This window comes from Ornithorhynchus anatinus, chromosome X2 (assembly GCF_004115215.2).
Source record: "Ornithorhynchus anatinus isolate Pmale09 chromosome X2, mOrnAna1.pri.v4, whole genome shotgun sequence".
NCBI classification, from domain to species: Eukaryota; Metazoa; Chordata; class Mammalia; order Monotremata; family Ornithorhynchidae; genus Ornithorhynchus; species Ornithorhynchus anatinus.
Window position 1 is genome coordinate 20,124,049 of NC_041750.1, and position 15,690 is coordinate 20,139,738.

The following is a 15,690-nucleotide window of genomic DNA, read 5'->3' on the forward strand; positions in this document are numbered from 1 at the left end:
CATATCTCAGATCTAGTCCATGTTTTGAGAGGCATGCTACTCCTTTCCTATTAACATCTGAAGATGTTTGATTTGAGTGGGCAAGGAACCAGTTTGTCTTGTCTTATGCTGTCAAGTCGTCTCCAACCCATTGCGACTCCAAGGACACATCTCTCCCAGAATGCCCCACCTCCATCTGCAATCGTTCTGGTAGCATATCCATAGAGTTTTTGTGGTAAAAATGTGCAAGTGGTTTACCATTGCCTCCTTCCACACAGTAAACTTGAGTCTCTGCCCTTGACTCTCTCCCATGCCACTGCTGCTCAGCATAAGTGAGTTTTGAATGTAGCAGATTGCCTTCCACTTGCTAGCCACTGCCCAAGCTAGGAATGGAATGGTTAGGCCTCTGCTTAACTCTCTCTCCTGTAGCTGAAACTGGTAGAGTACCGGAAACTCTCCAGGTGCAGTTTTGAGAGGGGATGTAACCAGTCTAGACACTATAAATTACTCTTATTTATGTTCCTTTTCATTCCTTCATACGTACAGGCAAGTTGAGAAGATACTATGTCCATCAGTGAAATGGAAGGAGAAGGCAAACCTCTTAGATTAATTTGACCCATTACAATTTAGTAAAATTAGTTTGGATTTCCCTGATTTTGCTTAGAATTTTTATTTGGCTTGACTTGCTTAATTTTGCTTTTAATTTTGGTTGGCCTGAGAAATTGGTTTTGATCACTAAGAGATTAGAATTTAGGTGAGCATTTTGGAAAAATAAGATTCTGAATGACCGTTCGACCTAGTTTTGCTTGTTTTCCATTTAATAGCCACAAGATTATTGTTACAAATTTGTGTTGGAAATCATCCACATTAAAAGTCAATGGAAGATTAATCTGCTGCTATTGGAGCAGAAAAATTAAAACAGATAGAATATATCAGTGGTATTTATTGAGCACTCACCATGTGCAGAGCATTGTAATAAGTGCTTGGGAAAGTGCAATATAATGGAGTTTTTAAACATGATCATCCCTGCCCACGAGGAGCATACTGAACAATAACTGTTACTGACTAGGGCCTATTGTGAAAACCATAATGTAGTGACATATTCCCCCTCTCAGGATCGCACCTGGAGAGTTTCCAGTACTCTACCAGTCTCGACTATGGGAAGCAGAGTCAAGCAGAGGCAAACCCATTCCATTCCTAGCATGGGCAACGAGGAGCAAGTGGAAGGCAATCTACTACAAGTCAAAACTCATCTGTGCTGGGCAGCAGTGGCACAAGAGAGAGTCGAGGGTGGAGACACGTTTACCATGCGGAAGGAGGCAGTGGTAAACCACTGTCGTATGTTTACCAATTAAACTCTATCGATATGCTATCAGACGATTGCAGATGGAGGTAAGGCACTCTGGGAGAGATGGGTCCATGGAGTTGTACTGTGGGTTGGAGTTGACTCGACAGCATAAGACAAGACAAGTGGCATATACAGGACAGGAGTTAGAATTTTTGTGTTTGGGGTATACCTTTTAGATAGGTCATAGAGAGCCAAATTAGGAGGAAAGGAAATCTGGTTCTCTGTTGTTTCCGCAGGACGTTGGGAATGGGACGTCTGGTGATTCTGCTGACCAGCAATCTCAGCCTCGGTGTCCATCTCAACTGGGTCCTGGCCTGAAGCCTTTACCTGTCTGTTGTAGGGACGGTTCTTTCTGAAGTGCACTGAGTGGTGGAGAATGTGCTGTTTGGGGTCCCACTCACTGCTCACAGCGACCCCAGCAGGGGGCAGCAGGTTGTCACACAATGAACCAGAGTTGCAAAGCCCAACCTACTCACTGTATCTCCAGCTCGTGGACACCTGGCCCATGTCCTCCCTGCCTGGGAATTCCTCCCCCACCCCCACTCATATACAACAGACCACCACCTTCCCGACCGTCAAAATCCCACTAACAGTCAGGTGTCTTCCAAGAAGCCTTCCCTAACGTCTCATGTCCCTTCCCACTTCTCCGCCCATTCTGTGTTGGCCCTTCTTTGTTGCCTAAGCACTTGGGTCTGTGCCCATTCCCCCCCACCCCCCGCACCATGTGCCTTTCAAGTGGCATTCAGGGGAAGCAGGTGTGGATACGGAGGCATGTAAGTCAAAGAAAGGATATTGCTAGAGAACGGCATTCCAGATAGGCAAAACTGGGATGAGTTTCTTAATGTTATTAATGTGCCTCTTAGGTGAACTTCAGCCCAGAAATCCTGGGCGTGCGGTCTGAGCCATGTGTTTGTTCTTTGTTTTGTTAGGGTCCCTCCCGGATGCAGTTTTCCAAACCCGTGATTGCTGCGGTCAGCGGCTATGCCGTGGCCGGAGGCCTGGAGCTCTCCCTCTTGGCTGATCTCCGGGTGGTGGAGCAGAGTGCAGTTCTTGGGGTGTTCTGCAGGCGCTTTGGTAAGTACATGCCTGGGGCAAGATGCTTCAGAGGGAGTCACTGTTGGTTAGAGATGCTTCATTTTCTTCACAAAGTCATCCCTACAGCATAAGCAACATTGAGCATTAGTAAGCTGGAAGCATCCTCACATGTTCTGGAATTTCACTGTCTAATAATTGGTCATTTTTCAATTTCCTAGGAGCGTGAAGAAAAAGTACAGTGCCTGGCATATAGAAAGTGTTTATTAAATACCACAATTATTATTATTGTTACTATTAATACGCCTCAATGGCTCATGACACCAGAAGTTAAATAATGACACAAGAATCTAAATTATTGTAGTATTTGATAAGCTACTACTGTGTGTCACACATTGTACCAAGCTCTGGGGTAGATACGAGATAATCAGGTCATACGGAGTCCCTTCCCAAATGGGCCTCACAGTCTAAGGGGATGGGAGAACAGATAATGGCATCCCCATTTTACAGATGAGGAAATTGAGGCCCAGAGATGCTAAGTGACTTGCCCAAAGCATAGAGCAGGCAAGTGATGGAGCCGGGATTAGAACCCAGGTCCTCTGACCCTTTCACTAGGCCACATTTCTTTGAGGTGCTATGACTGGATTCTTCCTTCCCTTTCCCCCTCAATATTGGGAAAAGCAGCTCTCGCAAATCCATGCTGGCCTGGCCACTCCCTGCCCTTAGCTGAGCAGAATCAGCACAGCAGTCAGGACTCGTCTTCTCTTGGATACATGCCCCAGTGTATAACCCAGAGGGAGCGAGCCCAGGAGGAGCACATCCAATGTTTATAGGCCTATAGGCCTGGTTTTCTGATGGTTGCACAGCGACCATCCCCACATCGAACTTCCCCATACAAGTTTCCCTGGGTTGCATTTCTATCTGAGCAAAAGTGGCCACATTGTCAGCAGCTGTGGAGGGGGCTTTCCACTATCCAGCGTCCCCTGCCCCTTCCAGTTGAAGGTGGGAAAACTGGGCTGTGTGGAAAGCCTCCTCCACGGCTGCTCAGAGGCAGCCACTTTTGCTCAGAGAGAAATGCAACCTAGGGAGGAGTAGAGAGGAGGGAGAAAGAGAGGTAGATGTGGAGGGAGAGGAAACACTGAAGGGAAAGAAAATATGTTGGGGGTGGAGAGGGAAGGGACAGGAAGGAGTGCAGGATGGAGTTAGACACTTTCATGCTGTGGTTTTGTACTTCAAGAATCCATTCCCTGTAGCTGCCCAAAGCCTGCACTCCCCGTTTTTTTTTTCCTCCTCACCCCCTTCCCACTTCTGCCATACCCTATGCCATTTTAAATAGCAGTGTTTAACTCCAGTACTCCATCAGCACACCATTCTCTCCCCTCCCTGGAACTCTGAGCACAAGTCGAACCACTAGTTTTTCTTCAAACCAAATTTGACTCCACAAGCCAGTTTGGTTGCATTTGACAGCCTTGCTCTAAAGGACCCAGTGGATTCACTCCATCACCCCAGTGACAGAATTCAAATTCACCATTACTTATTTCAGTCGCTAAATGCAGTTTTAATACAACTCTTTTATGAGATCTTTCAAATCCTAGGGAAAGGACTAAGGATTGGCAGATTGGAAGCCTGGGTTCAAACTAGAAACAGGAGATGTATGACCCTTTCCTTAGATCTCTAGGGTTTGGCATTTACCTATGACCCCTAGACACCACTTTATGGCTTCCTCTCTTTGCCAGCATCAGTGCAGTAGCAGTAACACTACTACTTGTGGTGTTTGTTAAGCAATTACTCTTCATTCATTCATTCATATTTATCGAGCACTTACTGTATGCAAAGTACTGTACTAAGCGCTTGGGAGAGTACAGCAACAAACAGATGAATTCCCTGCCCACATTGAGCTCATAATCTAGAGGGGAAGACAGACGATATACATACGTAAATAAATACATATTTATATATATATATATATATTTATTACGTATTTAGGTATGCATTAACATTGCATTAATCAATAAATACCTTTGGTTGATGCAATAGAAGAGTTTTGGGGTGGTTTTTTTTTTCTTAATGGTATTTATTAAGCACTTACTGTTTGTCAAGCACCATTCTAAGCGCAGGGGTAGACACAAGCTAATCAGGTTGGACATGGTCTGTATCCAACATGGGGTTCACAGTCTTAATCCCCATTTGCAGATGAGGTAACTGAGGCACAGAGAGGTTAAGTGACTTGCCCAAGGTCACACAACAGACACGTGGCAAAGCTTTCTTCTTGATCCTACCTTAATGCTTTTTGTCCCAAATTGTGGTGGTGGAAGTGGTAGGGGTAAATTCCCCTATTGGTAGTAGGCTAAAGAGCCAGAGTTAGGGCTGCTCAGAGACATGTTGATTCTGGAGGGTTTTTTCACACCGATTTTAAATTTTCCTCTCATAGATTGAAACGCTGCCTGAACTTTAACAGTTCAAATGAAGGTTGTTCCACTGATGGCTTTGACTTGATGGCTCAATCAATCAATCAATGGTATTCTTTGAGCACATACTATGTGCAGAGCACTGTACTAAGTGCTTGGGAGAGTATGATTCAATGGAGTTAGTATATATGATCCCTGCTCTTGAGGAACTTATAGATTAGCAGGGAGACAGAGTGTAGATCCATTGATTAGACTGTAAGCCAGTCAATGGGCAGGGACTCTTTCTATCTGTTGCCGATTTGTACATTCCAAGCACTTAGTACAGTGCTCTGCACATAGTAAGCTCTCAATAAATACTATTGAATGAATTATAGGTAGGGGAAACAGCAGATTTTAAAGTTAGGTGCATAAGTGCTTATAGCTAATACTACTATTAATAATAATAATTATGGTATTTATTAAGCACTTATTAAATGCCCAGCACTGTACTAAGCGCTGGGGTGGATACGAGCAAATAGGATGGAACACAGTCCCTGTATCATGTGGGGCTCCCAGTCTCAATCCCCATTTTACAGATGAATTAACTGAGTCACAGAGAAATGAAGTTACTTGCCCAAGGTCACACAGCAGACCAGTGGAGGAGCCAAAATTAGAACCCATGAACTTTTGACTTCCAGGCCTGTGCTCTATTCAGTGTGCTACAATAGTGAGGACTCATAGGTGATGCAGTAGTGGTGTAGAAATGGGGGGGCGTTGAGTGGGGGATGGATGAGGAGCCCTGCTTTTCTCATCCAAGGGACTCACAACGCTGCCCTTTGAGAATAATAATGATAATTGTGTATTTTTTAAAGAGCTTACTGTTTGCCAAGCACTGTATTAAGTGCTGGAATTGATACAAGATCATCAGGTCTTACTCAGTTCCAGCCCATATGGAGCTCACAAACTGAAAGGAGGGAAGAGCAGGAATTGAATCCCCATTTAGCAGATGAGGAAACTGAAGCACAGAGAAGTGATTTTCCCAAGGTCACACAGGCAGGAATTAGAAACCTGGACCTCTCTCAGGCCCCTGTTCTTTCCACTAGGCCACACTGCTTCTGACAAGGGAGAGGACCAGCAAATCCCAGGAAAGGTCAGGCTGCTTCTCCTTGCCAACAGGGAAGCACTGGAATAGAGAAGGGAGAGGGGCCAAGAAAGTGAAAAGGGAAATCGGAAGAGAGACATGGGGAAGGGAGAAAAGGAGGAAGCTTGCTGGATTTCTGCTTCTGAGGCTGGGAAATTGCATTTGGGATTTTTATACCATAGATTGGAAATGAAGGACAATTTGGGTTCAGAAACTTGCTTACCCCAATTGTCCTTCCACATCGATGTTTCTCATTTCCTCCAGTGATGTAAAAAAAAAAAGTGACAAGTTCTGTTCAGTACTTCTGAGTAGTCTGTTGCAGGTGATCTCTATCCTCTGAGGGAGAAAAAGGCCCCTACACAGATCCATGAACTCGGGTGCCGTCCGTCCGCCCGCCCGCCCTACTCTCTGGTGGCTTCTGGAGCCCAGCCCTTCTCTCTGGGCACAGTGACTCATAGAGCTGGGATGGCAGTGGCTTGGACCAGAGCCTTAGATGATCTCTCCCTCTTCCTGTGACCTGTAATTTTGGCTTGGGGTAGTGCTCAATTCAGCCTTATCCTGGAGGCCAAGTCCACCACAAGCAGAAAAAAGGCTCTTTTATTTCCGAATGCCTCAGGACTCCCCGAGGGCCTGAAATAATAACCCTCAAAGGAAGAGATGGGGAAATCCCATCCAGAACAAGGTGGGGCTGGTGTGGAAAGGTTAACATTTTCCAAGAGGGGCATGGTAGGGCAGGAGAGTGGGAGATGCTCCCAGCCAGAGCTGATTCAACCCTTCTGAAAGGGGATTTTAGTTCAAGGACTCTCTCATACTGACAGGAGTTACTAAAACCTAAGACTTGGAGGGTCAGTTCAGGTGTGAGCTCTCCCTGAAGAGGCAGAGCAGAAAGCTATCAGAAGGTTGAGGGTGGAATGGAGTGATGAGCATTTGGATGGGGGGTCTGTGTATGCATATGCTTGTGTGTGTGTGTGTTTTAAAATCAAAGCAATAATGGAAAACTGAAGGGCTTTAGACTACAGAATGTTTACAGTTCTTAGATTGCCTCAATATATCCCGTGTCACTTCAGAAACAGAGCAAAGCCACATCTCATTACTCCATTGTGCTCTTCCAATAACAGTGCAGTGTTCTGTACACAGTAAGTGCTTAATCAATACCACTGATTGATTGATTGAGCTCACCTGGACTCCCACTAGTGAAACTGGTGTGACAAAAATGCACAATGGAGTTGATTTTCAAGATGTAATACTTTGAGTTTCTATTAAAATGCTTACTGTGCGCAGAGCACTGTACTAAGTGTTGGGAGAGAATACTGAGAGGGGAATTAGACAAGGACCTTGCCCCTCAGGGCGCTCACAACCTATGGGAGAGGCTGCCCTTTCAGGTAGTTTTCCAGTCATATGCAGCCTAGAATGGAATTGTTAGAAGCTCTGGAGAATATATAGCTCTGTTATATTTCAGGGAGCAACCATCACTCTCTTGGGTTATTGGGGTTTCACCTTCTGCCTCTTTTGCCTTGTAGGTGTTCCATTAATAGATGGGGGAACCGTAAGGCTACCCAGGCTCATTGGCCTGTCGAGAGCCCTGGATCTCATTCTAACTGGGCGCCCCATTGGTGCATCGGAAGCATATGAGTTTGGATTAGCCAATCGAGTGGTCCCTGATGGCCAAGGTAAGTAATGGGTAATTTGGGTTAAGTAAATGTGTTAGCCCCCTCTCTGGATCGCACCTGGAGAGTTTTCAGTACTCTACCAGTCTCGGCTATGGGAGGGAGAGCCAAGCAGAGGCATACCCATTCCATTCCTAGCTTGGGCAGTGCCTAGCGAGCGGAAGACAATCTGCTACAAGTCAAAGCTCACCTGCGCTGGGCAGCAGAGGCAAGGGAGAGAGTCAAGGGTGGAAACTCAACTTTCTTCATGGAAGAAGGAAATGGTAAACCACTTCTGTATTTTTGCCAAGAAAACTCTATGGATCCACTACCAGAACGATTGCAGATGGAGGTGGGGCATTCTGGGAAAGATGTGTCCATGGACTCGCTATGGGTTGAAGACAACTCCAACAGCATAAGACAAGACAAATGTATTATCTCTCCCTCTCTATATAACACCGCCTATTCTGTGGTAGTAGCCCTAGAAAAATGCATATGGTTGCTATATTTTGGAGGAAGAGAACAGCTACAAATAAGAACATAAGATATGTCATTACTGAGTCAGTTCAATGATCAATCCAGTCTAGTATTCTGTCTCAGACAGTGGATGGGTCATTTAACATCCTAATTTTTTCCAGCTGCATCTTTTGGACTTTACCACCCATCACCTCTTATACATGTAGTTCTAGATTGTACATTCCTATTGGAATTAATTTTCTCCGTTTGTTAACAAGGAGTCTTATCCTACCATGGGATAGTCTTGGACAGTTCTCCGAAGATAAATGTTTCCTTTTACTTTGTTTCAAATATCCCTAAGTCATTTTTCCATTCCCTAAGTTCAAAAACCAGAAACGAAGATCTCAAGAGAGTTGTAAACAACTTTGAGGGGAAAATAATATTTTAGGAGGGTCCCCTAATCAGTTAACTATGTTAAATGTTATATTTCCACTCAACAGAAAGGGACTGCTGTAAGGTCATAAAGAGCTGACCAAAACCTTGGTAACCTTTGCAATTTGTTGTGTTATTTTTGGTTCAAGCCACCATGGTCCAAGGTCTGACTCAACAGAGGCACTGGAGCAAATATCCAAAGCGTTTAAAGAGCCCTGAACTTTTTTCTTGTGGCCTCATTATGCAATATTTCTCATCGTTTACCTTTTCACATTTACCACCCCATTCAGATGAGCTCAGTTGTTGTTTGTCAAATGAAATCCTGGGTTGCGTCAGCACAGTTTCCAATATTCCAAATTAGGCAAATGATGATGAAGTGTCCCAATTTGGGCTGTTTATTTTACCCAATAGTGACTTATTTTTCAAAGGTAAAACTCCGTCTTAGGAAGTTTCTCCTTCCAAGAAACCAAAAATAGGAATTTACCTGCCAACATTTGTTTGGCTTTAATTTGAACACTGCTGCATCAGGACCTGGAACAAATGTGAAAAGAGAACCCCACTAAGGTATCAGCCCGGTAAGAAAGATCAGGCTTAAGGAGTCACACAAAGGTAGACTGCTATATTACTTTCAGGATGTATTTAGTCAGGTCAAGCAGTGATGCTATTTTGGTCCTGAATTATTTTTTTTAAACCTTATAGAATCGCAGGTAGACTAAGTACTCTTACTTTCCTTTCCCTACTCTCAATCCCTTACCCCATGGAGTACAACACTAAAAATTGCATGAGGTAGTTAATAAAACACTGCTTTTTTTGTGTCTTGCAGTGGAACAGAAAGCTAGCAATCTGACCCGCTGGCCATTAGGGTTGTTTTGTTTGCCTGCTGGCTCACTTGGTTATGCCAGCAGATTGTAGAAAGAAGAAACACACCCAGTTGATCTTTAACTGTTGATAATCCGAGTCAGAGAGTGAATCCATCACTCTTGCAATTTGTATTTGTCATTTTCAAAAATTTCCATCCCCATGGGTGCTGCTACTCACACTTTGTCCCTCGGGGTGGGGGAGCGAGGTGGGGATGGGGAGGCACGTAAACATGAAATCCATTTTCAGAGGAAGCGAAGCATGATGAAAATATCAACAGGTTCAGGAGAGGTTTGGGTAAACACATGGACAAGTGGTCCATGATGGATTCCTGGAAGAGAAGTTAAGCATGTTGAGGGGAAGAGTTAGGGATGCCAGATGGCACATCTCTAATCCTTAAGTCATCACACTGTTCTCTCAAGCATATACTACTGCCACTCTTAAGAAACAGAGTCCTGGGCTAGATGGACTACTGATTTTATAATAATAATAATAATAATGTTGGTATTTGTTAAGTGCTTACTATGTGCCGAGCACTGTTCTAAGCACTGGGGTAGACACGGGAATCAGGATGTCCCACGTGGGGCTCACAGTCTTAATCCCCATTTTACAGATGAGGTAACTGAGGCCTAGAGAAGTTAAGTGACTTGCCCACAGTCACACAGCTGACAAGTGGCAGAGCTGGGATTCAAACTCATGACCTCTGACTCCAAAGCCCGTGCTCTTTCCACTGAGCCACACTGCTTCTCTACTGCTTCTCTACTGCTGCTTATCCAGAATTGTCTTTTTTTTCCTGATGTTTTATCAACAGCTCTGAGACAAAAGCAGATACTTGAATATAATAATAATAATGGTATTTGTTAAAGCGCTTACTATATGCCAGGCACTCTAAGGTAGTTGGGAGAAGGTTAAAAATGTGGAAAATACAATTTTGGAAGTTTCCTTCCACTAACAAACTTATAACCCTGAAAGAAAGCCCCCTTCTCCTACTAAGTAGAAGATGAATGTGATAGTTTAAATATTTCTGTTTTTAACTGGAATTACCTTTGACTCTGCCAGAATGATCATTTAGAAGCCTTGTCTTGGCAGGGAATGAGTCTACTAATTCTGTTGTGTTGTATACTCTCCCAAGCAGTTATTATAGTGCTCTGCACATAGTAAGTACTCAATAAATTCCATTGATGGATTATGGCATTATACTACTTTACAAGTGGCAATCAAATACCCCTAAAAGATAAATATTTATATTTATCCCCAAACATTTCCCAAGGAAGTAAAGGGGAGGAGACACTATACTATATTTTGGACTCATGTGGAAACTGTTTTAGTGCATAGTAGCAACAGTTTCTTTTCAACTTAATCTTATATGACTTCTGCTTACTTTAGCCTATTTTCCTGCCTGGTTAAGTTTTTCCATATTCTGTTCTTTTAAAAGCATGAAAATGAAAATGACTTAGGAAATTGTATTCCCTATCATTTGTAAAACTTTTCACATAGGAAAGAAAAGTTTATTCAAGAAACCAACAATTCTCAGAAAAAAATGTCATTTCAAATGTTTATATTTTTAAAAAATAGATTATTTTGATTATTTGGTGGCATGAAAGGAAACAGGAGGGTATTCAAATTTCCTGAAGCTGCAGTTATTTTATGTAACCACACAGGGCTAATGCCTCTAGATTTCCTGCCACATTCCATATACAATCTGATACTTTGATTCTTTTTAAATTATTCCCATTTTGGTTGGGAAAAGTAGATGACATAACTTTGAAATGGATGTTCATAAGTCCTGTATTCTGGCTGCAGCCAGGTGAAAACTAAAATGCTTTTCCAAGTAATTTATATTAATTAAAAAAATATTAGAACTTGATGCCAAAAGAGGAGATCCCATGGGCCAGGTTGTATTACAGGTGCTAAAAAATGAATATTTTCTTAAAGGATAAACCATGCCATCAGTAATTTTACACCCACAGGCATAAATTCCCGTTATCTTGTGAAAATGAAATATTATTCCATTTAAAAAAATACAAAGGTGAACCACTAAATTATGCTATGCCAATAAACTATTTTGGTTTAATATGCTGAATAGTGCAGGATGTTGAAGTATTCATCTCACTGCTTAAATTCAGTTTTGAAAATGCACCTCTTTATTTTAATAACTTAAATTTGCCCAGTGTTTTTTTTTTTCAGAAGAATAGGCAGTATAAATTAATATTTTAAAAAGATGCTAAAACTAGGTGGTTTTAATCTAGGTGGCTTTGAATTTTTCATGAGAGTTGATATGATGAAAATCAATCAATCAATGGTATTTATTGAGAGCTTACTTTGTGCAGAGCACTATAATAAGTGCCAGGGAGAGTACAATATAGCAGAATTAGAAGACACGTTCCCCGCCAGGACAAGACTTCTAATTGACCATCTGGCAAGGTCAAAGGTAATTCGAGTAAAAACCAGGAATATTTAAACAAAACTTGAGTGATATAGTTGTCTCAGAATTTGAGAGAATGAAGCCTGGAGGAGGGAAACAGGCAACCATTGATTCTTTTGGGAAATTACAGCACTTTCGAATTGACTATCAGTAAGTGAAATAACTGACAACTTTTTAGTATTTTAACTAATTTGGAATTTACATCCTCCAAGAAAGACATCTGCTTGTATAGAGAGCCTATCAACTGAGCAACTGGACACTTTATCGAGCTTCCAGTCTCAGACGAACAGAACCGAGCGTGTGTGTGTGTGTGTGTGTGTGTGTGTTGCAAGGGGGGAAAAGGGGGTGGGGAGGGGACATTCCCTTCTGACGACATGAACACTAGGATCCTCAAGATCGAGGCGAAAATACTGTGGATGGTTCAGTGGGGGCTTTCAAAGGGAAGGATAAAGGGATTGGTCTTGCTTCTCTTCCCAGGGGTCCTGAAAGTCCAGGCTCACCCAGAACTCCAAGGGGAGAAATACTCTGTCTTAGAACCATCATCATCATCAATGTGGCTCCCAAACCCATATTCTAGAAGTAAAAACTGTGGTCCTTTCCTTGAGGAGCTTAAAATCTAGTAGGGAAAATAGGCAAATGCAAATTACCAACATAATAATAGGAACAAGAGTTAATGCATAGATAGAAATGATAAAAACAAAAGTAGCTAAATAAAGAAGTGGACAAAATAAACAGATGGGTATTCTTTCCCAGTGCTTAGTACACTGCTGTGCACACAGTAAGCGCTTAAAAAATACCATTACTATTGCTACACCTGTGCTAAGAATGGCTGATGGAATGAACATCTAGGGCAGAGAGAATGGTGATGGTATTGATGGTGATGGGAAAGTTAGGAGGGGAAGAAAATCTGGGAGGGATTCATTCATCCAATTGTATTTATTGAGTGCTTAGTGTGTGCAGAGCACCATACTAAGCGCTTGGAAAGCACAATTCAGCAACAGATAGAGACAATCCCTACCCGACAGTGGGCTCTCAGTCTAGAAGGGGGAGACAGACAACAAAATAAGAGTGAGGGATGATGAGGTGTTCTGTTTTTGTCATATTGAGTATAAAGAGCCAATGAGTTCTCCATGGGGAAATGTCCTGGAGGCATGAGGAAATGCAAAATTGTACAGTAGGTGAGTTTAGATTGTAGATCCCTCCAGAGCAGAGACTGTGCCGTATACTTTTATTGTATATTTCCATGTGCCTCATACAGTGCTCTGCACACAGTTTGTGTTCAGTAAATTTTATTGAATAAATGAGTGAATGATGGTGGGGAAGTCAGGGCTGGTATTTCATCTGCAAAAAGGTAGTAGCTAAAATGAAGAGTGAATAAATTTCCTGGTAAAATGAATGTAGGGTGAAAAGTGTAAGGACCCAGAACAAAGCCTTTTGGAGTACCCAAGGTAAAAGATGAGGGGAGCATGATGAGCCAGCAAAGGAAACTGAGAAGGAGTGGTCAAAGAGGTAGGAGGAGAACCAGGAGAGTGTCATATTGGTGGTCAACTGTGTCAAAGCGGAGAGGTCAAGGAGGAATAGGACAGAGAAGAGCTCATCCAGTCCCCTCTAAACTGCAAGGTCACTGTGGGTAGGGAATGTGTCTGTTATATTGTGTTGTACTCTCCCTAGTGCTCAGTACAGGGCTATGCATACAATAAGTACCCAATAAATATGACTGATTGAGCACATTAGCTCAAAGAAGGTCATTGGAAACCTTAGTGAGTGTGTTCTCAGAAGAGTGAAGGGGACAAAACCTAGAATAAAATGTTTCTCGTCGTGTTTTGTGGAAAGCTTGAAGAAGGGATGAAGGGCAAAGACGAAAAGATGCCGAAAGTAAAGTAGGGGTTTTATTACTTCAGCGGTGACAGAAGAAGCAGGGAGAGTTTTCATTCCAACTCAAAGAGAGCCGTGGTCCCTCAGCTTATACGAGTTATTTTACCACTCTCTTATGACTTTTCTTATAGCTCTTCAGACTGCTATCAAATTAGCAGAACAGATCTCGGCCTTCCCTCAGGAGTGCATGCGTGGAGACAGAAGCTCTGCATACCACAGTGTCTTTGATGCCTCCTCCTTCACTAGTGCCATGCAGTTTGAATTTGACACAGGTGCCCAAGTGCTTTTGAAAGAGTCAGTCCCTGGTGCCAAAAGGTTCACTTCTGGCGAGGGGCGGGGAGGAAAGTTATGAGAACACGTATCCTTTTCACAGACTAGAAAAATAAATGTTATAATAATCCTTAAAGAGCATTTGAATCTAAAATGTATTGGCAAAATTTAGCTTGTTTCCTTCTGGATTTCAAGTAATATAACCTGCGCCATAAGAATCTCATTCTCATGTGTTTTGATTCATAGAGGAACAGTAATAGTAGTTGTAACTGTTAGCAAAATGAGCATGAGCTGCCTGTTTGGGGGGATGAAGAGAATAATATGGCACTAGAGAGCTAAATATTTTAATTTCCCAATATTTGGGGCATTTTAAATTGGGTTTATGCTATAAAATCACTTTACTATTGCTTATTGTTTCATGGTGCTTGTTCACATTAATAAATATACATTTTTATTTCACTTAATGAAGAGTGCACTATCTCACAATCCACAATCTAGGTTTATAAGAGTTATGTGAACCTCTGAAAAAAATATACTAAAACTTTAATGAGGTGGTCGGTAAAAGTTAAGTATATTGTTCTGACAGATAAAGCAGCTGCCTGAGGAAGATACAAGAGAAGAATCCTCCCCAAGCTTTTCTATCACAGGAACGTAGGGCAACTTTAATTGCACTCAGAACTGCCAGAACAAATTGACTGCACTCAATTCTGCCAGAACAATTGTTTTCCCTATGTATCTTGGCTTGAGCATCGTTAGGGAATTAAGGAATGTTCTTCTGACAGTGTGAACTGTTCAAATATAGGCTGCCGTGCTGTTGGAAGAAACGGTCTGAGCGTGTTGTCAGGCACCGTGAATTCTACAGCGTGAGTTTTCCCTTGCACACACTTTCCAAGAACCCAATCTCCACGTTCAGGGAGAACTGGGTACACTGAAGTAAATTACAGCCGGGAAGCTCTGATTGGAATCGAAGTCTATTTTGGAATTAGTATATGGGGTCATGTAACTCTCTATAGTGTTCTACTGATAAAATCATATAGAGCTAACTCACAATAGCCATAAAACCCAAACTTAGGGGGACGAGGTTTTCTTGTTTGTTTTAAAAGTTGGCCGTTTGCTGCTTGGGTTATCTTATGGAACTCCTGTGAAAACGGATTTTCTATGTATTAGTTTCCCTCTTTGCCACAAGGTGTCCTCCATGAGTAGGAAAATATGATGATTTGAATGATATTTTGAAGCTGAATGCCCAGCATTTTTGAAGATTTGACGGTGAAAGGAAAGTTTGAGTGAATGTAAATGTTACCATAGAGTTTGGGATGAGATACGTGTTTTGGAGGCTTACAGGTGCGGCTTTGAGAAACAATATTTGTTTAACTCTTAAAATTTCATTTCTCATATTTTGCCAATGTTTACCTAAGATGTTTCCTTTGCAATCACTTCAGAAGTCAGAATGTGCAAATATCATAATCGTCACACAAGACTTGCAAGTAAGATAAAACTTTGGGACCTCAAATTAAGTTACCGGAGAATTCAGTTTGTGGAGAGTGACCGTTTAGCTAGGTGTGAACCCAATCTAAAACACTCGACATCAAATTGCCCATATTACAAGCTATCTGCTTCTGTGGGTAGCATGTGCTTGACGAGATTTAATACAGGGGAAGAGACTCAAATTGAATTCGCATGTTACTGATTAAGTACTTAAATTTATTAAATTAATGACCAAGGTCAATTTTGATAAGCATCTTGGTGTAGTGTTCATTCATTCAATAGTATTTATTGAGTGCTTACTATGTGCAGAGCACTGTACTAAGCGCTTGGAATGAACAAGTCGGCAACAGATAGAG

General features: G+C 42.2%; 1 protein-coding gene and 2 non-coding genes across 3 annotated transcripts in view; 2 read left to right on the top strand and 1 right to left on the bottom strand.

Moving 5' to 3' along the window:
• The window catches only part of LOC100091303 (mevalonyl-coenzyme A hydratase sidH-like), a 30,192-nt gene extending 15,879 nt beyond the window's left edge, over positions 1–14,313 (top strand). Inside the window, exons 4-6 of the mRNA XM_029053063.2 lie at positions 2,257–2,401; positions 7,408–7,557; positions 13,711–14,313. Of these exons, the coding sequence (XP_028908896.1) occupies positions 2,257–2,401; positions 7,408–7,557; positions 13,711–13,931 (516 nt within the window). The 3' untranslated portion in view covers positions 13,932–14,313. The remainder of the gene's footprint in view (positions 1–2,256; positions 2,402–7,407; positions 7,558–13,710) is intronic.
• On the bottom strand, positions 321–458 carry LOC114807531. The gene has a single exon (XR_003755591.1). It is a non-coding gene; the product is annotated as a small nucleolar RNA SNORA7 (small nucleolar RNA).
• LOC114807512 lies at positions 7,597–7,734 on the top strand. Its single transcript, XR_003755572.1, has one exon. It is a non-coding gene; the product is annotated as a small nucleolar RNA SNORA7 (small nucleolar RNA).
• Positions 14,314–15,690: the final 1,377 nt, after the last annotated feature.